This window comes from Budorcas taxicolor, chromosome 6, assembly GCF_023091745.1.
Source record: "Budorcas taxicolor isolate Tak-1 chromosome 6, Takin1.1, whole genome shotgun sequence".
Lineage (NCBI taxonomy): Eukaryota > Metazoa > Chordata > Mammalia > Artiodactyla > Bovidae > Budorcas > Budorcas taxicolor.
This window is the reverse complement of record NC_068915.1, coordinates 100867894-100890207: the sequence shown is the minus strand read 5'-3', so window position 1 is coordinate 100890207 and position 22314 is coordinate 100867894. Positions and strand designations below refer to the sequence as shown.

Sequence of the window (22314 nt, the reverse complement as noted above, 5' to 3'; positions counted from 1 at the left end):
AAATATGGGTAAATGATTTCCACATGAAATATGCTGAAATTAGTTCATTTTCCTATAATTAAAATTATAATTTAATGCCAGTCGTGACCATATTTAAAAATTAAACTAAACCATAGAAATCCTTATTGAACAATGGATTATATACACTCTGTGTTTTTGGGTGAAATTGTTTCATTAATCTTTATATGAAATTAATCATTTTGTAATTAGAGCTTACTACCAGTAATAAAGGGATCAGAACACTGAAGTAACTTCACTAGACCATGATGATCAGACACAAGTTTGGGGGCTGATGGAGCTTATTTATGGGGAGAAGACTCATATCAATATTTTAGCATAATGAAATGATTTCAGCATTTACTGGAAGTAATATCAAAGTTTCAGTTCAGTTCAGTTCAGTCTCTCAGTCGGGTCCAACTCTTTGCGACCCCATGAATTGCAGCATGGCAGGCCTCCCTGTCCATCACCAACTCCTGGAGTACACTCAAACCCATGTCCATTGTGTTGATGATGCCATCAAGCCATCTCATCCTCTGGCGTCCCCTTCTCCTCCTGCCCCCAATCCCTCCCAGCATCAGAGTCTTTTCCAATGAGCCAACTCTTCGCATGAGGTGGCCAAAGTACTATCAAAGTCTAGTATATGCTAATTTATACCTTGACTACTTCCAAGATTCTTCACAGACAAAACAAAAAAACAATCTAAGTGAATAATTCATTTAGAATTATTCAGAGTGATTTCCGGTGAATTTCTCTGAGGCTGAAAAATGATGTTATAGTACTCTGTCATCATAATCAAAGTTATTCTTCTCTCTGAACAAAACTTTTTAATGTTCCTTTTAAAAAAATCTGTATTCTAAGTGAAAATATTAAAACACCTTGAAAAATTGGGAGCTCTTAGGAAATTACCATTCACAACTGAAGTTTTGGCTATTTCTCTGTGTTAAAATTGTTTTTTCACTTTGAGGAACATTGTGTGGGTTTCTTGACTATTGACACGACCCAGATGATATCACAAGGTAGTTTCTTGATGATTAAATTAAAGTGTTGGCAAAATACATACATACATATTTACTTTTCCATTCATTAGTTTGCTAGCTTTTGTAGTATCCAAAGAAACATCTAGAAAGTATTTGTTTTTATTGTGTAAATAGTTTCTTAATATTATATAAACATGCACTATTATATACTCAATTTTCATTTGTGGTTTTTTGATTAAAACCTGCATATAGGTTGACATAATAATAGTATTACTAATAATTCTTCAGTCTATGATGAATTTCAAGTTAGAGAACAATAAATATGCCAAGTCACTTATTTTCTATTTTCTTTACATAGTCCAATGATCATATGAGGCATCAAAGACTACATTTCATTAAGATCTTGTTTCTATTAATAATAGCTTATAGTACAGCAGTTTTATGATACTTTCTTGGAAGTTTGTTTGTCTGTTGTTTGTTTTTTTTTCAAAGAACTATCTAGTCACTGACTCCTTCCACAGCCCAACCAGGGCATGGTATTTTTTTTGATTACCATAGTCTCATATAATATCAGTATAGTTTATATATACTCTAATATCAGTTCTTTCCTTAAACCTGCATCTTTTTTTAATTAAACTTTTTATTTTGTGTTGGAGTACAGCTGATTAACAATGTTGTGATTGTTTCAGGTGGGACTGTTCTGAAAAAATGGGACTCAGCCATACATACACATGTGTCCATTCTCCTCCAAACTCCCCTCCCATCCAGGCTGCCACATAACACTGAGCAGAGTTCCCTCTGTTATACAGAAGGACCTTGTTGGTTATCCACTTTTAATAGATATGCTCTTTCTACCTTTTTATTTCTATTCTACTTCAAATGGTTGCACCTTTTTTGAACAAGGTCAGGTGATATTCCTTTATTTTGAGCTCTGGCTAGAGTTCTCTGGATCTGGGGAATAATATAAATAGGCACACCATATTCATTTGAAACTTCTAGACCTCAGGCATATTATGTCTGATTAAAGCTGACAGTTGAGCTGCTAAAACACTGTTTCTTGCCTTTCCCTCTGAGGACATGAGAAATTTCAGTTAGAAAGAAAAGAGTATATATATAATCTTCCCAAGAAAACAGGTTATTAAGGAAGAGGGAATGATTTACCATAATATTATATATTTGAAGAAATAAAGAAAATATCCTCAGATTAACTAAATATCACATCTTTCTAAGCTTGAAGAAATGAAAATTAGGGATAATCAAGGTAAGGTGAACAAAAATTGGAGATTGTGGATTATTATATCCATCTAGTACAGATAGATACTTTTAATCCTTCTTCCCTCTTTGAAATAACTTTGCTTATTTCCTAATAATCTTTTGCAACTAATAAATTTTGTTATAGTCTGAGTCTTCTACCTAATATTACAGTAATATAACATTATCTCAAACAATACATACTTTATAGTCAGGGTTTAAAAATAGTCATTCTTCACATTCATAAACAAATTGCCAATAATCACAGACCTTTGAAAAAATAAGATTTAACTTCTTTTTCTTTGTATTTGCTTAAGAGAATATTTTTCACTGTGAATTTGTTAATACACTTCCCTTTACTACTTTAAGAAAATCTGAGTAAGCTGAAGATTCTGAGATGATCTGAACAGATGGAAGAAAAACAGAGTTAAGAGGAAAATTCTTCTCCCAGGAAATTTAGAGGAGGCCAGAGTATTCTAGGGGCTTCCCTGGTGGCTCAGAGGGTAAAGCGTCTGCCTGCAATGCAGGAGACCTGGGTTCGATCCCTGGGTCAGGAAGATCCTCTGGAGACGGAAATGGCAACCCACTCCAGTATTCTTGCCTGGAGAATCCCATGGACAGAGGAGCCTGGTGGGCTACAGTCCACAGGGTCGCAAAGAGTCAGACATGACTGAGCGACTTCACTTTCACTTTCACTTTCAGAGTATTCTAGAGTGGGGGGGGGGGGGGGGGGGGTCTCAAACCTCCAGGATCTAAAGCCTGATGATCTCAGGTGGAGTTAGTGTAATAATAATAGAAATAAAGTGCGTAATAAATGTAATGTGCTTGAATCATCCTGAAACCATCCTCCTCCCCATCCCAGGTCCATGGAAAAATGGTCTCCCATGAAACCAGTCCCTGGTGCCAGTAAGGTTGAGAACCACTGTACTAGAGGGCAGGATAAGGCATAAATGGGATAAAAGAAGGTCAGAAGGCTATATTGAGAGGGGGCAGAAAGTAAGGGAGGACACAGCGAACCAGCTTTGGTGGTAGAACAGGAAAAAATAAATTGAGGTGATGGACCTCAATGACTTGGAGAGAAGCATTTGGGTGACCGTGCACATAGCTCCACCAGGACTGCCATTTCCCCCAGGAGCCCCTATCCCCCAGAAATAGATATCAGTGCATTTCAGTTCAGTCACTCAGTCATTCCGACTCTGCAACCCCATGAATTGCAGCATGCCAGGCCTCCCTGTCCATCACCAACTCCCAGAGTTCACTCAAACTCATGTCCATCGAGTTGGTGATGCCATCCAGCCATCTCATCCTCTGTCATCCCCTTCTCCTCCTGGCCCCAATCCCTCCCAGCATCAGAGTCTTTTCCAATGAGTCAACTCTTTGCATGAGGTGGCCAAAGTATTGGAGTTTCAGCTTTAGCATCAGTCCTTCCAATGAACACCCCAGACTGATCTCCTTTAGGATTGACCGGTTGGATCTCCTTGCAGTCCAAGGGACTCTCAAGAGTCTTCTCCAACACCACAGTTCAAAAGTATCAATTCTTTGATGCTCAGCCTTCTTTATAGTCCAACTCTCACATCCATACATGACCACTGGAGAAACCATAGCCTTGACTAGATGGACCTTTGTTGGCAAAGTAATGTTTCTGCTTTTGAATATGCTGTCTAGTTAGGTCATAATGTGAACTTACAGATGTTCAAGCTGGATTTAGAAAAGGCAGAGGAACCAGAGATCAAATTGCCAACATCCACTGGATCATTGATAAAGCAACAGAGTTCCAGAAAAACATCTATTTCTGATTTATTGACTATGCCAAAGCCTTTGACTGTGTGGATCACAATATACTGTGGAAAATTCTGAAAGAGATGGGAATACCAGACCACCTGACCTGCCTCTTGACAAACCTATATGCAGGTCAGGAAGCAACAGTTAGAACTGGACATGGAACAACAGACTGGTTGCAAGTAGGAAAAGGAGTACGTCAAGGCTGTATATTGTGAGCCTGCTTATTTAACTTCTATGCAGAGTACATCATGGGAAACGCTGGGCTGGAGGAAGCACAAGCTGGAATCAAGATTTCTGGGAGAAATATCAATAACCTCAGATATGCAGATGACACCACCCTTATGGCAGAAAGTGAAGAGGAACTAAAAAGCCTCTTGATGAAAGTGAAAGAGGAGAGAAATAGATATAGAAAGGTTTAAAAGCATATTGCTTTTCCTTATCCCTCTACAGTTCTGTAGACAGAGTACTGGAAGGTCTTTAAAAATAAACTGAACTAATTGACAGAGTAAAACTACAACAACCAAACAGATTCTTTAGTCATTACTGTGCTATTCCATTCCAACTGCCCTTAGCCTGATTGGCTCTTAGGACGAAATGCATGAATAATGATAACTTATTGTGGGACTCTCTCCCTTCAGCAGTCAGATGAGACTCCAGAGCATAATGGTTCCAAGAGCTGGCTCTGGTCCTCTTCATTTTAGTCATAAATGATCTCCTAGGAGTTTCAATGTATTTTGTATAATACCTCCTTTGCCAGCCTTACAGAATTGCTGTGATGATATTATATATATATATTATATAGTATATATATTTTATATCATCATTAGATGTTTAGATGTTTACAAACATACATATTTTGCGTGCTAAGTTGCTTCAGTCATGTCTGACTTTGCGACTCTATGGACTGTAGCCCACCAGTCTCCTCAGTCCATGGAATTCTCCAGGCAAGAATACTGGAGTGGGTAGCCATACCTCCTTGAGGGGATCGTCCTGACCCAGGGATTGAACTGGTGTCCCTTATATTTCCTGCATTGGTAGGTGCATTCTTTACCACTAGCGCCACCTGGGAAGCCCCTTACAAACATACACATATCTGTAAATAACTTGAAAATACAAAGAACTCCAATTTTTATGGCATGGAATTAGTTTAGGGGCACCTTAGCCCAAATATAACCTTCAAATTGAATTAGATAAACTATTAAAAAATAGAAATAACCAAAAGACCGCCTAGAAAAAAAATTCTCAAGTGATGAGAAACCAAAATTATATGTGAATTAGACAGTAAAAGGAAAGAAAATGAGTAGTTCATCAGTTACTGAAGCACTTCTGCAAGTTGATGTGTAAAATGAAATGAGGATAATTACCCCAATCTTCAGGGAACTTGTATTTAATTTGGTGATAATGTGAAACATTCAGAACCAAGAATTTACTCTGTGTTCATCAAAACATGAAAAGTTTAAAGAAAAAAATTATTTTTTCAGCATTAGGATTTCTTCAGATTCCTCATTTATATACACTGCAGAATTATAGAGATTTTACAGATGACAATTTAAAATATTTTGGTGCAATAAAAAATGACTTAAGCCTTTTTATGGCAGAGTATTTTGAAAATTATTAGTCTACAGTTTTATTTATAATTTAACATAAAGCTAAAGTTTTTCTTCTTTATAGTAAGTTTCAATGGATTTTATTCTGTTTCATTAAAAAAGAAAATCAATGGTATAACATCTATAAAAAAACATTAAAAATTAATATGATGCCATAGAAGTTATAAAGGAAGAAAAACAAGTTGAATAGCTAGATCCAAGGAGAAAAATCTTCCTCTGTTTCCTGGAACTAGAATATTTAGCATTGTGTTCCATGAATGTTTTTTATTTTTCTTAGTTAGATCCACAGGTGCAAAATAGGTACATTCACAGTTTATACATATTGGTAGTTTTTCATAATTCTATCTTTGCACTAAAGTTTAAAACAATGTGTTTTTGTAAAATATCTAATTAAATTTTGAACTTTTAAAGCAAACATTTTAAAGAAATGGTGTTCTGATTTTAGAAAACCATATTAAATCTTCTATTGTACTTTGAAGTGCTTGTTGAAAGATTTATCAAAACCCATTGTCTGAATCCTATGCTAAATGAAGATATAATTAGGTTAAAGAGAAAAGCAGTGTGGTCTCATAATTGTGTTACCAGAACCGCATAATCTCCTAGACAGGAAACATTTGTCAGGTTGCTGGATAGAAGCTGAAAAAATATAGTCCAAAAATATTTCATATAGTCCAAAAAATATTTCATCATAAATCACAAATCAAGCCACTGGGGTGTGGGAGTAGCAATAAAGTGCTCTCTATATTTAGATTTAAACTGATACAACCTTGTTGTTAAGTCATGTCTTACTCTTTGCAACCGCATGGACCATAGCCCACCAGGCTTCTCTGTCTATGGGCTTTCCCAAGCAAAAATACTGGAGTGGGTTGCCATTTTCTTCACTAGAGGCTTCCCTGGTAGATCAGTGGTAAAGAATTGCCTGCAAATGCAGGAGATGCAGATTTGATCCCCAGGTCAGGAAGATCCCCTTGAGAAGGAAATGGAAACCCACGCCAGTATTCTTGCCTGGGAAAGCCTATGGACAGAGGAGCCTGACAGGCTACAGCCCATGGGGTCACAAAAGAATCAGACATGATTAAACAACAACAACAATTTAGATTTAAACTGTTATGACCTATATTATTTTATTTCTATCTCTTGACTAGAGTAGAAAAATGATAATTTAGCATAATCTAATGCCTGACAAATGATACACGTGAGATTTTCTCCCTTAGAAAACTGATAACCATATTTTAGTAACATCAAAACTTACTAAACATTCCTTTTAAGGAAAGTAAATCAGTTTCTGTGTGCCACAATTGCAAATGAATCTGCTTTCTCTGGAAATACTGATGATGAGAGGAAGGTAATGATCAGAATCATGGAAGGAACTAGAATTCTGCCTGGATGGCATTAGTGTACAAAAATCTTATGGAGACTCACATACCATATCAGACTGTCTCAGAGAGCAACAAAATCCAGTTTCCAACTGTGATTGAATTTGCCAGTTTCTTCTAAGGTCTATGCACAGTCGGTATTCATTGGAATATCTTGAAATTTTCATAAAATAATCCAGTCTTATCTTGATAAGCATATAGATGTATTAGTTGAGGGAGGGCTATCACCCCTCATCCCCAAAGGATTTAAAAAGATCTAGTACCAAATTCTTTTATTCCCTATTTCTTGTTTTAGTTATGATGACTAATTAATAAAATCCCTCGCTGGTGGCTGTTGCAATGACATTCTCTTGAAATTTCATCCTGTCTTGAGTAATAAAAATCTATATAAACTCATATGCATCTACTCCCCTTTTGTAATTTGTAATGGTGGTGGTGGTTTAGTCATTAAGCCACGGCCGACTCTTGCAACCCCACGTACTCTAACCCACCAGGCTCCTCTGTCCATGGGATTTCCCAGACAAGAATACTAGAGTCGGTTGCCATTTCCTCTTCCAGGGATCTTCCTGACCCAGGGATTGATCCCTGAACCTGGGTCTGCTGCCTTGCAGGTGGTCTCCTGCATTGCAGGTAGATTCTTTACCAATTTAGTTTCCAGGCCAGCCATAAAAAAAAAAAAAAAAGTGAAATCGCTCAGTCGTGTCCAACTCTTTGCAACCCCATGGACACCAGGCTCCTCCGTCCATGGGACTTTCTAGGCAAGAGTACTGGAGTGGGTTGCCGTTTCCTTCTCCAGGGAACTTCCTGACCCAGGGATCGAACTCAGGTCTCCCACATTGCAGACAGACGCTTTCTGTCTGAGCCACCACTTGATCTTAGCCAAAAGGCCAAGGCTTAGCATTTCTGTGGCATAAGCATGGAGAGTCTATAGGAATAGTGAATTGTGAGGAAAGTTAAATGGAAACTGGAATTTGGAGAGGTTTCCAGGGTATTATAACTCCGAAAAGGTACATTAAATAAAGCAAGTGGAATTCAGTATTTTCATCAGGAGTTCAGATCTTGAGTTTGTATCTCTGCATTATTTTCACACAAAGGCTTTGTGATCTATTAAGTCTATGTAGCTTCTATCATGAAGATATATTTCCAAAAATGTTCTGCTTTTACTTTAGAATATCTGTATCCTGCAGAGCCGCATAAGTGAGAACTGGGAGACACAGTAGTTATTAAACCAACAACTATCTAGAGCCAAGTGAGACTGAAGTAACCCCAGGACTGAGACTTCCTGTAGGGCATCTGTTGGTACTATCGTTGCTGTTTAACAGCGTTAGGTGAGGGAGAAGAAAACACAAGGGATTCTAGTCTGAAAGAGGAAAATTTGTCAGTTTTGCAAGAGTGGTCAGGGGTCACAGATTCTATTTTAAGATTATTATTTGTATTAGAGAACAAGATAATTCCGATTTAGATAATGGAGAGAAATTCCATGGAGTCAACTGTGATTTAATACGTGGAGTGCCTTTCAAAGTGGTTTCAACAGTGAAAAGGATTGCCCAGTGAGTGGTATACTTCCCTCATTGGAAAAATTTCTTAATTATGATATTAATATAAGATATAGTATAATAGTATATAAATATTAAATGAATAAGCCTTCTCTATGTATATTTAATTCTAATATATATATAATACATGATACATAACAAACATTTATTGACAACTTACTATATGCCAGTCAATATGGAAGGATCTTTACCAGGCATAATCCTTTTAAGTCAAAAAATTTTTACATGATAAATGCCATCCATGTTTTAGAGGATGAAAAGAGAGAGTCAGTAACTTGGCCAAGTTGATACATTTAGAAGGCTTCCCTGGTGGCTCAGACAGACACAACACAGAAGATCTGAGTTTGATTCCTGGGTCAGGAAGATCTGCTGGAGGAGGAAATGGCAACCCACTCCGGTATTCTTGCCTGGAGAATCCCATGGACAGAGGAGCCTGGCAGGCTACAGACCATGGGATCACGAAAAGTTGTACATGACCAAGTGACTAACACACACACATACGGTTAGAAAGCAATGGCACTGGTTCTGCAGCAGAAAAAAAAATGAATATCTGCCAGAGATAACATAAAAGAGACATTTTTTCATTACATAAATAAAGAAATAGATGGTTTTTAACTAGCAGATAGGTTTGGGGCAGAAATAACCTTTTTCCAAATGTTTAAATTGATGCAGGCAAGAGAAAACCTTGCTTACTGAGCCTTTAGCTCTATCTCTTTTTTTAAAAAAAATCTATCTCTCCCACAATATCTCTAAAAAATAGATACATGGTAAATAACAACTTAGACTGGTCACTTTGATGATAAGAATATTTGCAATTCAAAAGCAAATTTTGTTTAAGAGAATTTTTTTGCCCTTTAATCAAAGTGCTCACAATACCAACCTCTTGTGAGACATATTATCTTGAATTCTAAATGTATTAATAATAAAGGGATGCACAACTGTTTGCTCTATCTTTTCCTGATCTTTTTGCATGTCACTTGCTTTCCTAAAATGGAAGCAAGACAAATTTGCTTCTCTGGGTATGCTTGTCACCTTCATAGCCATAACCGTTTCTTTGCAGTGATAACTCTGTTTAGGTATTTGGTCAAACTTTGCATTTAACCTGAGTGAGACCTTCACCTGGGAAAGAATCTCGAGGAAATCTGTAAGGTCACTGCCAAATTACAATATATAATTGGAAGAATAAGTGGAGCAAAATTCTAGTGTGCTATCTTAATGTCTTTCCCTATTTGTTCCCCCTCAACTTCCCTTATTCTTCCAGGTTAATTTTCCTCATAAGAATGACCTATCTTTCTTTCTGAGTTTTCAGTAGGAACACGTGAGTAACCAAGGACAGTTAGAAAGCAATTGTTTTTATGAGACTAAGACAAACCTTCCTGTTTAAAAACATATTTCTTTGGTGGGAGTCAATGAAACTGAACCAGCCTATTCAAAAACACTCATTGTTGAACTGGCATTTCACTTCCGGAAATTTATTCATATTTATAAATAACAGTAAGTGTGTTTTATAAAAGAAACCCTTTCTTCTGAGGTTGCAGGCAGCTCAATCTTTCTTTTTTTTCTTTCTCCAAGTATGGTATACAAAAGAATGAAAGAGAAACCAATTTGCATGTTTCCCACATTAACACAATCTAGAATAATTTACAATACAAATCAGTAGGATTCTAGGAGATGAATGCAAATCAGACCTTTTAAATCAGAACCTAAATTAATCATTGCATTATAATTGCAAAGTAATATTATCATACATTAGGTGGCATTGAATGGCATGGTTAGTTCAGCTGCATAGCAGAAAGGGCCCTGACATTCTTGTGTTCTTCCCACCCCACTGTTTTAAAGCACTCTTAAGTGTTTTAAAGCGCTGTTATCCAGTCAGCAAAAGGTCAGACCATTGCTCCAAGGCCTGGGTAGTGAAGTGTTTTTGTTTATTTGCTGTTCTATTCCTGTCTTCTTGTTTATCTTCATTTCATTTTTGTTTTCAGTTGACATGTGGTCAGTAGGGTGCATCATGGGAGAAATGATAAAAGGTGCAGTGCTGTTTCCTGGCACTGATCGTATCCTTCTTAGAAGCCAGGGGTCTCTATGGGTAATGTTTTCAATCAATTCCATTAGGTCTCCAGTATAATACTATTGATGGTATATCCTCACTGCCCTTAGAGGGGTTCTATGAAACTCCAATGTTAAATATTTACCAGCTGGCATCATGGTAGAGTAACCTTGTCTCCTAGCAAGATTGTATGTAGATAATATTGTAACACATATGAAACATTCAATTACTATCAAAAGATCTGCCTTAATTCAGTCTTATGAAGCTAATAACAATAATATACTCTATTAGGTTTTACTGTTTTTTGTTGTGAAAGTGTTAGTCACTCAGTTGTGTCAGTTATATCCATAGATAGATAATAAATGACAAAATCTTTAAGTTTTAGACTAAAGATTTATGCTTTTATACCATAAGAAATATTCATTTGGCATGGAAATCTTTTATCAGTTAAATTTATGTTCACTCATAAATGCAATCAGTTTATTATTAACACATATTCAGAGAACATTCATATGAATTTCCTTTTAAAAATGATCTTCTAAAATAATTTTTCTCATTTCCTTAATGTCTAGGAATAATAACTCCATTACTGCTTTTATTCTCTCCACCTTATCAACAAGTACAATGATTAAAACCTCATTAATTAATAATGATTATATGAAATATCAAAGAAAACAAATGTATATCACTTGGTTAAGTAAAAGTGATCTCTTAAGCAGCTAATAATTAGCATGTAAATGTTCTATAGGCTTTGCAGTATTAAAAAAATATGGAGAGTGTGATTTAGTGTATGGGTTTGTAATAACTTATTTTATTTAGTCAGTTAAGTATCCTACTCAAAAAATATTATGTCACAAAAATATTATGTCATTATCATACTAAAGATAAAATGATCATTAATGATCACCATTCAAAAACAAAATTGAGCCTATAATAATGGGGTTTTAATGTATAAAGTAAATCTAATTAATAAAATTGTAGCCTAACCATGTAATTAGCCATTTACTTTGAAGATTAATATGTAACATATATTAAGTTGCATGCATATATTCTCTGTATTAGTGGACAAATTTACAAACTGACTGAATTAGGCACTCAGTTTTTGTGGATAAGAAGCCTAACATGAAATGTTTAATTTAGTTAAAAATAAAACTACACTACTTTTAACTCTATTCTTACTAAAAATATTTTTTTAGTTTTATATGACACACATTTATTTCTAAAAAATTTATGCCTGTTTTGCAGAATTGTCTTCTGCGTATACATTTTGCTAAATAGTATCTATAAATTTACCACATTCATGTTTATGTTAATACTCTTTAAAAGTATGTTAGCATGATAAAAACTGAATTCCTTCAGATTGAAAAAAAAAAACAAGATTTCTCTGATACCCTGTGGATAATAAACTTGAATTTGGACTTTGAACGTGAATATGAAACAGTTAATGCCTAATTTTTAGACATTTGATAAAAACAGACTCAACTTTGTACTCTTTGATATTTTAGAAGTTCATTTTGCTTGAATAATTGATGATTGAAATGAATTATTTGCCACCTATAAATTAAAATGATTAATTTTCATTACTTTTCTTATGATTTTTATTAAAGAAAATCAAATCAGATTTCCACAACTGAGTTATTAAAACAGATGAACATTTCTTAAAATCCACTTTTTTTTTAAGTTGCTTGGTTATCATTTCTTAACTTGATACCAAAATCCCTTATAAGTAAACCTTTGGGTTGCTGCTAATGTTAAAAAGTCTCAGACTGTCCTTTCAATACTTGAGCTTGGTATTTTTATTTTTGGTTATTTATGGAGCTCTTGTATAGGGATATATTTGTAAATTTTGGGAAAGGCAAATGGTAATTATTAACTAAAGCATCTCCTCTGAATGTCAGATGTGGTCTTTTCATAATTTTAAACATGTTGGTAATTTCAAATCAGAATTTTTCAGGCAAACAAATTATGAACACTCATTATTATAATGTTAAACTCTTAAAATACAAGACAGATTACTTATTTTTTGAAATGCCCTATTATTAAACATGACATCTGAAAGTGGCAATAAAATTATATTTAATCTACTAGATATATAGTATGTGTAGTATACATCTATACAATACATTGTAAGCAGTCATATTATTTTTATTTAACATATCATTTATATGAAGACATTCTCAAAATAAATGATTGATAAAAGTCAGTGCAATATGAGCTATACATGTCTTCTTAATATATAAAATAACAATAAAACTTAAAAATATGGTCTTATACCCTTTATTTTTTATACCTAAACAAATTCACATTATTTTAAGCCTTGAGAAATTTAGATAACCAAAAGCAGTTCTTAAAATTTAATGCATTTTTATGCTACTTTATTCATAGCTATATTTTTGTGTTGTGTGCTTAGTCACATAGTCGTGCCTGATTTTTTGCGACCCCATGAACTGTAGCCCACCAGGCTCCGCTGTCCATGGGATTTTCCAGGCAAGAATACTGCAGTGTGTTGCCATATCCTTCTCTAGGGGATCTTCTCAGCCCAGGGATTGAACCCAGGTTTCCTGCATTGGAGGTGGATTTTTTACTGTCTGAGTCACCAGGAAAACCCTTTATTAGTAGCTGTATTTTGATATATTTTAATTAAATTTTTATTCAAATCAAACATATTTAACTTTCTACAGAAAAATCAGAATTCAACTACTGAGATACTTTTCTATTAGGAGGTCTCCTAATGAACTTCACCCTGGCAGACACTTTTACTTTGAAATTACAAGATATATTATGCAAGTGAATTAGAAGACTATTAAATTCATAGCTTTTGAAAAGATCAATAAAATGAACACACATATATTACCACTCAGGTTATAAAACTAGAACATTATCAATACCTATGAACTTTTTGTGTGTGCTCCTGGTCAGTTATATCCTCTCTTCCCCAGAGGTCACCCCATTCCTAAAGGCATGTTTTTAAAATCTCTTGGACTTTCCTTATATTTTTATCACATACATATTTATCCCTAAACAACATATCATTTCAGTTCAGTTCAGTTGTTCAGTCTTGTCCAACTCTGCAACCCCATGAACCACAGCATGCCAGGCCTCCCTGTCCATCACCAGTTCCTGGAGTTCACGCAGACTCACGTCCATCAAGTCGGTGATGCCATCCAGCCATTTTATCCTCTGTCATCCCCTTCTCCTCCTGCCCCCAATCCCTCCCAAAAGATCAGGGTCTTTTGCAATGAGTCAACTCTTCACATGAGGTGGCCAGAGTATTGGAGTTTCAGCTTTAGCATCAGTCTTTCCAATGAACACCCAGGATTGATCTCCTTTAGGATGGACTGGTTGGATCTCCTTGCAGTCCAAGGGACTCTCAAGAGTCTTCTCCAACACCACAGTTCAAAAGCATCAATTCTTCGGCTCTCAGCTTTCTTCACAGTCCAACTCTCACATCCATACATGACCACAGGAAAAACCATAGCCTTGACTAGACAGACCTTTGTTGGCAAAGTAATGTCTCTGCTTTTTAATAAGCTGTCTAGGTTGGTCATAACTTTCCTTCCATTTAATTTTATCCATTTTACATATTGTGCTATTATTATTTCGTGACTTGCTTTTTTTTTGGACAGCAAGCTTTTTTTGAAGTTAGCATTATATTTTTAAGATTTATCCATGTTGATACATCAGAAATAGTTCATTCATTTTCATTGCTGTATAGCAGTCCTGTATATGAATGTTCTATTAATACAATAAATCTGTCTGTCTATAAATAGACTTTGGAATATATTGAGTTTTTGTTTTTACTTTTATAAACAATGAATATATGTTTCTAGGAGCACATGGACAAGATCCTTAATGATGAATGCCTGGGATCATTGTTTTTTAGTTGCTGAGCCATGTACCATGCCGCTCTGTAGGATTTCCCAGCAGCAATAAGAGTAGATTGCCATTTCCTTCTCCAGGCGATCTTTTCCACCCAGGAATTGAACCTGAGTCTCCTACTTGGCAGGTGGATTCTTTACCACTGAACCATCTGGGAAGTCACACCAGAACTCATAGGTGTGCTCATTTTAAGCTTGACTGTGTGTTGATAACATCAGATTGATTTCCAGAGTAACAGTATATATATATATAAATAACTGTCTACTCCACACCAAACCCACTCTTGATATCATCAGATTTGTTTCTAAAGTTGTTAGCAATCTCTTGGATGTAAAATCCTATTCACTGGAGCTTTTATTTATATTTTCTTTGCAAGCATTTTTCCTATTTACTGGCCATTAGTATTTCCTCCTGGTTATATATCTTTTGTTTTCTACTACAAATTTTTTTTAATTTTTAAAAACTAATTTGTAAGAATTCTTTATTTATTGTGGTACCTTTGTCTATTTTATGTGTTGAAAATATGCTTTCCCTTATTTAGAATATTTTGCCATTTTATTTTATATTGATTTTGAAATTTGCTTTTTTATAGTTCATTTATTTATATGTCATTCTTAAGAATCCTTTGATGCATTATATTTTCTTTTAGTTTTGGTGTGAATATTTTAAAGTTTAATCTTTTATATTTAAGCTTCTAGTTCACTTGGAAATGATTTTTGTGTATGGTGTGAAAGAGGAATTTCATTTCCAGTTACTGACTGAGGAAGAATAGCTAATTCTTTCTTCATTGTTCTATAATGCTGTCTTTGTCATAAGTTTTCACATTTAGGGGGAAAGGGTGTTAGATTCTTGGCTCTGTATTCTGTTTCATTATGAGGTGTTTTTTTTTTTTTTGTCTATCTCTATACCACAACTACCCTTTCTTAATGAATACAAGTGTATACTACACACATATCAGATAAGATAAATATCTTCCTTCTTTGTCTTCTTCTGAAGTACCTTAGCTATTAATGAGCCATTGCTTTTCCTCAAATATTTTAGAATTGGCTTGCTAACTTCTATAAAATGATCCCTATTTGCATTTATTTTGGAATTGTATTGAATCTATAGTTCAGTTTGTGGAGAATTTCTGTTTTAATTCAGATAATTTTTATCTCTCTCCTGAATACACAAGGATCCTACCACATACTAATAATTTAGATCATTACTGTACCAATTTAAATATGCTATCTATGCTCAGTATTTTAGTTTTTTTCTTTGAACCTCATAAATTGACATTATCATTTGGTTATGTAAAGAGTTTGTTTAGATTTACCCTTATGATTATAATTTTCTTGGCTTATCAGTATTTCTTGCAATTTGACCATTTACTTTGGAATTATTTTCTTTCCTTCTGAAGTACATCCTTTAGAAGTTCTTTAGAAGTCTTTGATGATAAAGCTGTTTTCTGATTGTATTCCCTACTAGAAAGATAGTTTTGTTGGATATAGAATTTTAGATTGAGAGTTATTTCTTTCAGCATTTTAGAAGTGTTTTTCCACTGGCTTTTTCTTTTTAATATTAATGTTGAATAATTAGCTGTCAGTGTGATAGTCATCTTTGCACATACTCTGTCTTTTATCCCTTCTTTCATTTAGGAATTTTTTTTCTTGATCTTTGGTTAGTTGCTGTTTCTCTCCCAAGTAACTAGGTCTCAATTTCTTTTTATTTACCTCTCAGAATTCCCTTTGTTACTTAAATTTCAACCTTTCTCCAATTCCTGGAATTTCTCAATTGTTGTTTCTTTGAATACTTTATCTCCCTATTCTTCAAGTTATCTCCTTGAAAAACTCTAATTGAACATAAAATAGACATTTATTTATTCAACAAATATTTTGAGCACTTTCTATGTGCTTATACCTAGGGATATACATGTAAAGAAAACTGATAAAAATCCTTGTCATCATGAAATTTAAAGTAAAAGGCATGGTATACTAGAGGGTGTTAACAACTAAGGGAAAAGAGGGATCAAAGTGCTAGGATGGAGGAGGCAGGGATTTTCTCCTTTCTTTTTGAATTGAAACATAAAAGGTTTTGTCAAGTATGCCTCATATAGCATATTTTCTTTACCTCATATAAACTTCATTGTCCCTTCTAAACCTTTTTCTTACATAGTGTTATATCCAGAAATGAGTGTAATCTTTCAGAGAGGTTTTCACAGAACAGAGTAGAGAGTTACCAAACTGTTAAATAGAATTTTGTATTTCTTTTAGTGTTGGGAGCTGTTTGTATCAGCTACTTTGCTTAAAGTCATCTTACTTACCAATTTTAAAACATCTCAACATTTTTCAGCTATAAAATACAGATGTCAATTTAAATGATTTCCAAGACATCTTTCAGTTTCAAAATGCAGGTAGAGTCAGATCTAGTCTTCATGAGGCCAGAATATAATGCAGTTGGAGGAAGCTGTTACGTAAAGAAAAAATTAATATTACAAATACAAAACTAGGCATAGAATTTTGCAAGGGACCTGTACAAATGAGTAGCCCTAAGGATTAACCCTCAATAGTTTAATGAAAATTCTACATTGTGATACATATTAACATATATTGAATTTGCTTATATGTGAAATGTCTCTTCAATATTTTTTGCTTTGTAAATAAATATAGATTACAATGATAAATAGATTTATTAGATGAAATAGATTATGCTGAAATGCATATATATCATGCTTCAAATATCAGCCTCTGGATATTTCTTGTTCCACAGTATTCCATGAGCAATCAGCTTCCAGTGATTGACAAATAGCCTTTTAATCAAACTGTCAGCTTTGACTTTTTCAAAGTGTTATTAGCTTATAATATTTCCCCTTCCTGTGCTCATTTATAATGAAAACAGATGTTAGTTATAATTTTTCATTGTCACTTATTCATATTTCTAGAATTTGAGGGGGACTATCAAGATGAAAATAACACTTTTCAAATGAAAAAAAGTAAAAATGTCTTTAAAGTAACAAAAAACTCAAGACAGAACCATGAAAATCTGAATCCAGACCTTTGTCATATGAATATAGATATATTTCTAGCCTGAATTTTACAATGTCCTCAGAAGTGAGAGTTCTTTGAGAAAAATTTTATCATAGAAAATTATGGAGTAATTACTGAAAAATAGTAAAATAGTTTGAACTTATGTTGAATAGCTTTTATGCTTCCTATGAATAGCACTCCATATAACATGATATCAACCTGCATTTTTATGATGGCAACATGTAATTCCAGTCCTTCTATAGGTGTTCATGAGGAGAACCCCTTTTTCCCTGCATAGAGCTATGTGTGACACATGTCATAATTTCTCATGGTCTTTTCGGGAAAGTGACATGCGGAAAGGGAACAAATATTAGGATTTTTCTTTCCTTGTCATGTTTCCATGTGAACAACCCCTAAGTTTTCCATAGCAAAAGGTGTGGAATAATATTTTGGTGAAATTGACCCTAAACTAATCTGTGTCATAAAACTGAAACAGGTTAGTACTTTATTCTTAGATCTGGACTTACTTTTTCACAAGATATTGTCAGTATTTCTCAAATATACCAGGGGCCACCTGGATTGCAATTACTGTGATGTTTCTTAATGATATCATCTCAAACATATGCATTCAGAATCTTGTAGATCAATGGGGAGAGGGGAGTGATCTATATTTTTAAAAGTTCCCTAAGTTATGAATATTCAGTTTGGAAGCTGCAGTTTTTTATCATGATGCCTAACACGTGGCATGCATACCTCCACCCCCTAATGCACATTCGTTGAAGGGCTAACATAAAGCCACCCAATAATACACAACACAGTGCCAACCAGGTAGCTGCTTGTCTTGCAAGAAAAAGTAGTCACTCCTGGAACTTTTCTAAAGACAGTACTCTTATACAATATTATCTTTAAAAACATAGTTAAGAATTTGGGGACAGACACTGATATTCTTTAGGTTGTGAAGAGATGTCAACATTTTTGCACAGAATACTGAATATAAGGCTTAGAGCAGAGTAAAAAGCAAATCTGAATTCACAAAGATGTCAACTCTGGAAACCATATTCATCATAAGAAAAAGTAATCAATGGAAAAACAAAATGGAGATAAAATAATTCAAAGGGCATAGAAGAATGAAGCTACTAACAACTCTTTATGATCCCACTTGAAAGAAAAAGTGAAGTCATTAAGTCACATCTGACTTTTTGTGACCCCATGGACCCCATGGACCTACCAGCCTCCTCTGTCCATGGGATTTTCCAGCCAAGGGTGCTGGAGTGGGCTGCCGTTTCCTTCTCCAGGGGATCTTCCCAGACCAGGGATTGAACCCGGGTCTCCCGCATTGCAGGCAGATGCTTTACCATTTGAGTCACCAGGGAAGCCACTTGATCCCACTTGGTAGCCTCTGAAAGCTTAAATGTACATGGTATAAATTATGACCCCAAATTTTCAGAAAATATTAAGGCATTATTCATACATTAGGCTCAAGGCAGTTTGTTACATATTTCAGAAAGTTTCTCAACCAAGGAAGTTAATGTAAAAGAAGGACATTAAATGTAAGTTCTTGGCTAACTGACAAAAATTAGCTGGAATGATTTCCAAACTTAGGATTTCAAATAATCACTTTTACAATCCATACTTTGTTTCTTTCATCTATTACAATACTACTTATTGAAGACATTAGTAGTAGTCAATAGTTGTACATTATCTTATCGTACTCTATTTAAAAAAACAAACTTTTTAGTGTAGTGAATTTAGAACTAGATGAGAATATTGTCAAATAATTCCTACTAGATGACATTTGAAAATTTTTATTAAATACATTTGATAATTATGTTGTATGATGATTTCTGAACTAGTAGATCAAAAATATATATGTTTTGCTTTTTTGATGACTGCACATGCTGGAATCTATAGGTACTCACATAGTAGAAAAATGATGATCTATTAGTGTCCTAAAACAGAAATTGTTTTACAAAAGTTTTTTGGTCATTCTTTTAAAAAATATTTACTATTTTAAATTAACACATAATCATAAAAACCTAGTTAATATTTTCTGTATTTTTAAAAGTATAATCATTGTGGAAATCTGATGATTAAAAAGTTCTTTTAAAATATATCACCTTATTTTCTATTTAAGTATTAATAAAATTAGTTGTTTTACGTGAGTAAGTTGGCCTAATAGATTAAGAAAGCAGTTTCAGAGGCATTCTTTAAGAGGGATTGCCTGTGACAAACTTACGATCAATTTTATGGCAAAATTAAAGTAATATTTACTACATCAGTTCCAGACTTGGTCTTTTTTCTATTGAAATCCTTGGGACAAGACCTGGATTACTATTTCTAGTATTGGGTTGTATTTGTTTAATTATGATTATAGAGAAAACTCACATGGTTAACTAAGCACATAGTTGTTAATGTACAACTAAGCACATAGTTGCTTAGTTAACAACCACATAGTACAAATACAACCACATAGTACAAATACAACCACATAGTTGTTAATGTACAACTATGTGGTTAATGTACAACTAAGCACATAGTTGTTAATGTACAACTATGTGGTTAATGTACAACTAAGCACATAGTTGCTTAGTTAACAACCACATAGTACAAATACAACCACATAGTACAAATACAACCACATAGTACAAATACAACCACATAGTATTGGGTTGTATTTGTTTAATTATGATTATAGAGAAAACTCACATGGTTAACTAAACACATAGTTGTTAATGATGTAACCCTGTGAACACCTGTAAAACATGTACTTAGTGCTTAAATGTACTAGTCATGTTTTGGGGAAGAAAGAGCTTGAAATGGATTGGTTAAAATAAAGGGCACACACTTTTAAAGATCACTATACCACATATTTACAGTTAGAACAATCAAGTATTTCATTGCCAATAATAAAGATTAGTGTTTCTTTTTGGTAAACCATTACATCAAGGACCATAACAGTATTTCATCTAAAGAGCAATCTAACATAGGAAGATGTGCTGAATGCTTCTAGAGACTTTAATTATAACTTTTAATAATAAACATTTTAATAGTTCTTGTTTAATTAATTCCAGGACGTTTGACTCTCCTTAAACTTCCCTGGTGGCTCGGCTGGTAAAGAATCTGCCTGCAACGTGGGAGACATGGGTTCAATCCCTGGGTTGGGAAGATCCTCTGGAGAAGGGAACGGCTATCCACTCCAGTATTCTGACCTGGAGAATTCCATGGACTATATCGTCCATGGGGTTGCAAAATGTCAGACACGATTAAGTGACTTTCACTTTTTCTGAAAGTTTATTGTAAAAAGGCCATGCAATTGTTTTGGAAATGTTACTTTATTTATTTATTTTTATTTTTGCCATTATCATCCTTCTTTATTATATAATGTGTAGATAGTATTTAAAATTTCACAATATGCCTTTATCTTAATTAATGTAAATAGCTAAATGACAAGGATAGCAAGGCAGAAATTACATCCTCTATGTTTCCATATGAAAGAATAAAAGCAATTCACTTTTTAATTAAATAACTGTATCAAGTGTTTGTTACTCAGTAGTGTCTGACTCTTTGTGACCCCATGGACTGTAACCTGTCAGGCTCTTCTGTTTGTGTAATTCTCCAGGTAAGAATACCAGAGTGGGTAGCCATTCCCTTCTCCAGGGGATCTTCTTACCCACAGATCAAACCTGGGCCTCCTGCATTATAGGCAAATTATTTACCATCTGAGCCACCATACTGTAGCTAAATATAATTATACTAGTGTATTGGGAGTATTTTGCTAACTTTGTTAGAAGATTCCTTTACAGAAAATCTGATAACTTCTCTGCCCTGATCAAATCTTTAGAACTCTCCGGAAGTTTGATCACTGATTAAATTATGTCTTGTTAGGACGTGATAACTGAACAGTATTAAAAAGTAGATCTCTTTTCATAATTTACAGTGTAAGCATTGAGGTTTATTTAACTGTATTAATGTTTTCTATTTAAAATATATCTAAGTAAATCTAGCTTACCTATTATCAATAGTACTAACATAAGTTTTTGTCTGAATAACTTTTAACTCTAATCTTTTGCATTTTTTTACTTTATTCCTAATGATTCTCATTTACTACTATATATTCTCATATACATGGTAACTGAGATGAATTTTTATTGAGAGATGTTCTTGTTTAGTTATTTCTGTCATTTTGTAAAGGAATATTCTTCAGTTTTCCCCACTCTTATTTCATTTCTTGATATTACACAATCATACATTTTTTCATCTTAGTAACTGAGAGGATATATAATTTAAATTTTATTCAGTAGATTATAAGAGAAATAAATAGAAGAGCATTTGCAAATTAGCATGGTTTTACCTTTGTTCAGTCACCTATCTACATTGTATTATATATTTATTTTTGTTAAATATAGTTAATTTTGTCAGGACTGTCCATCATTTTTAGTCCAATGCTATAGAAAAACTAGGGGCAACGATTTTACAAATCTTAATTAAATAATATTATAGTAACATTCCCTGAACTGTCACAAATTGCATTAGCAGAAATGAATTAACTTTACACTAAAGATAGAGTTATAGAATTAGCAACATTGGAGACAACACTGCCTATGGTATTGGATTTGAGAATTTCTAAGGCCTCTGTCTTTCATTGACACATGGCATGGAAATCTATTTGAAATCAACTTCTTCCAGTTGACTATTCAGAGTTTTCATGCGTGGTATTTATTGTTCCCAAGCTCTAACATATCAAATATCTATGAAAGATGAAAAAAAAAAATCTCAGTCAGTGGGTGTGCATGTCAAAGACCCCCAGTTTTGGAAGTATTAGTTTTCATAGAGA

The 22314-nt window shown here is 34.1% G+C and overlaps 1 protein-coding gene across 1 annotated transcript in view; it reads left to right on the top strand.

The window, feature by feature from the left end:
• The window catches only part of MAPK10 (mitogen-activated protein kinase 10), a 189198-nt gene that overhangs the window by 92493 nt on the left and 74391 nt on the right, over nucleotides 1-22314 (top strand). Inside the window, exon 7 of the mRNA XM_052641892.1 lies at nucleotides 10532-10603. Coding sequence (XP_052497852.1) covers nucleotides 10532-10603 — 72 coding nt within the window. The remainder of the gene's footprint in view (nucleotides 1-10531; nucleotides 10604-22314) is intronic.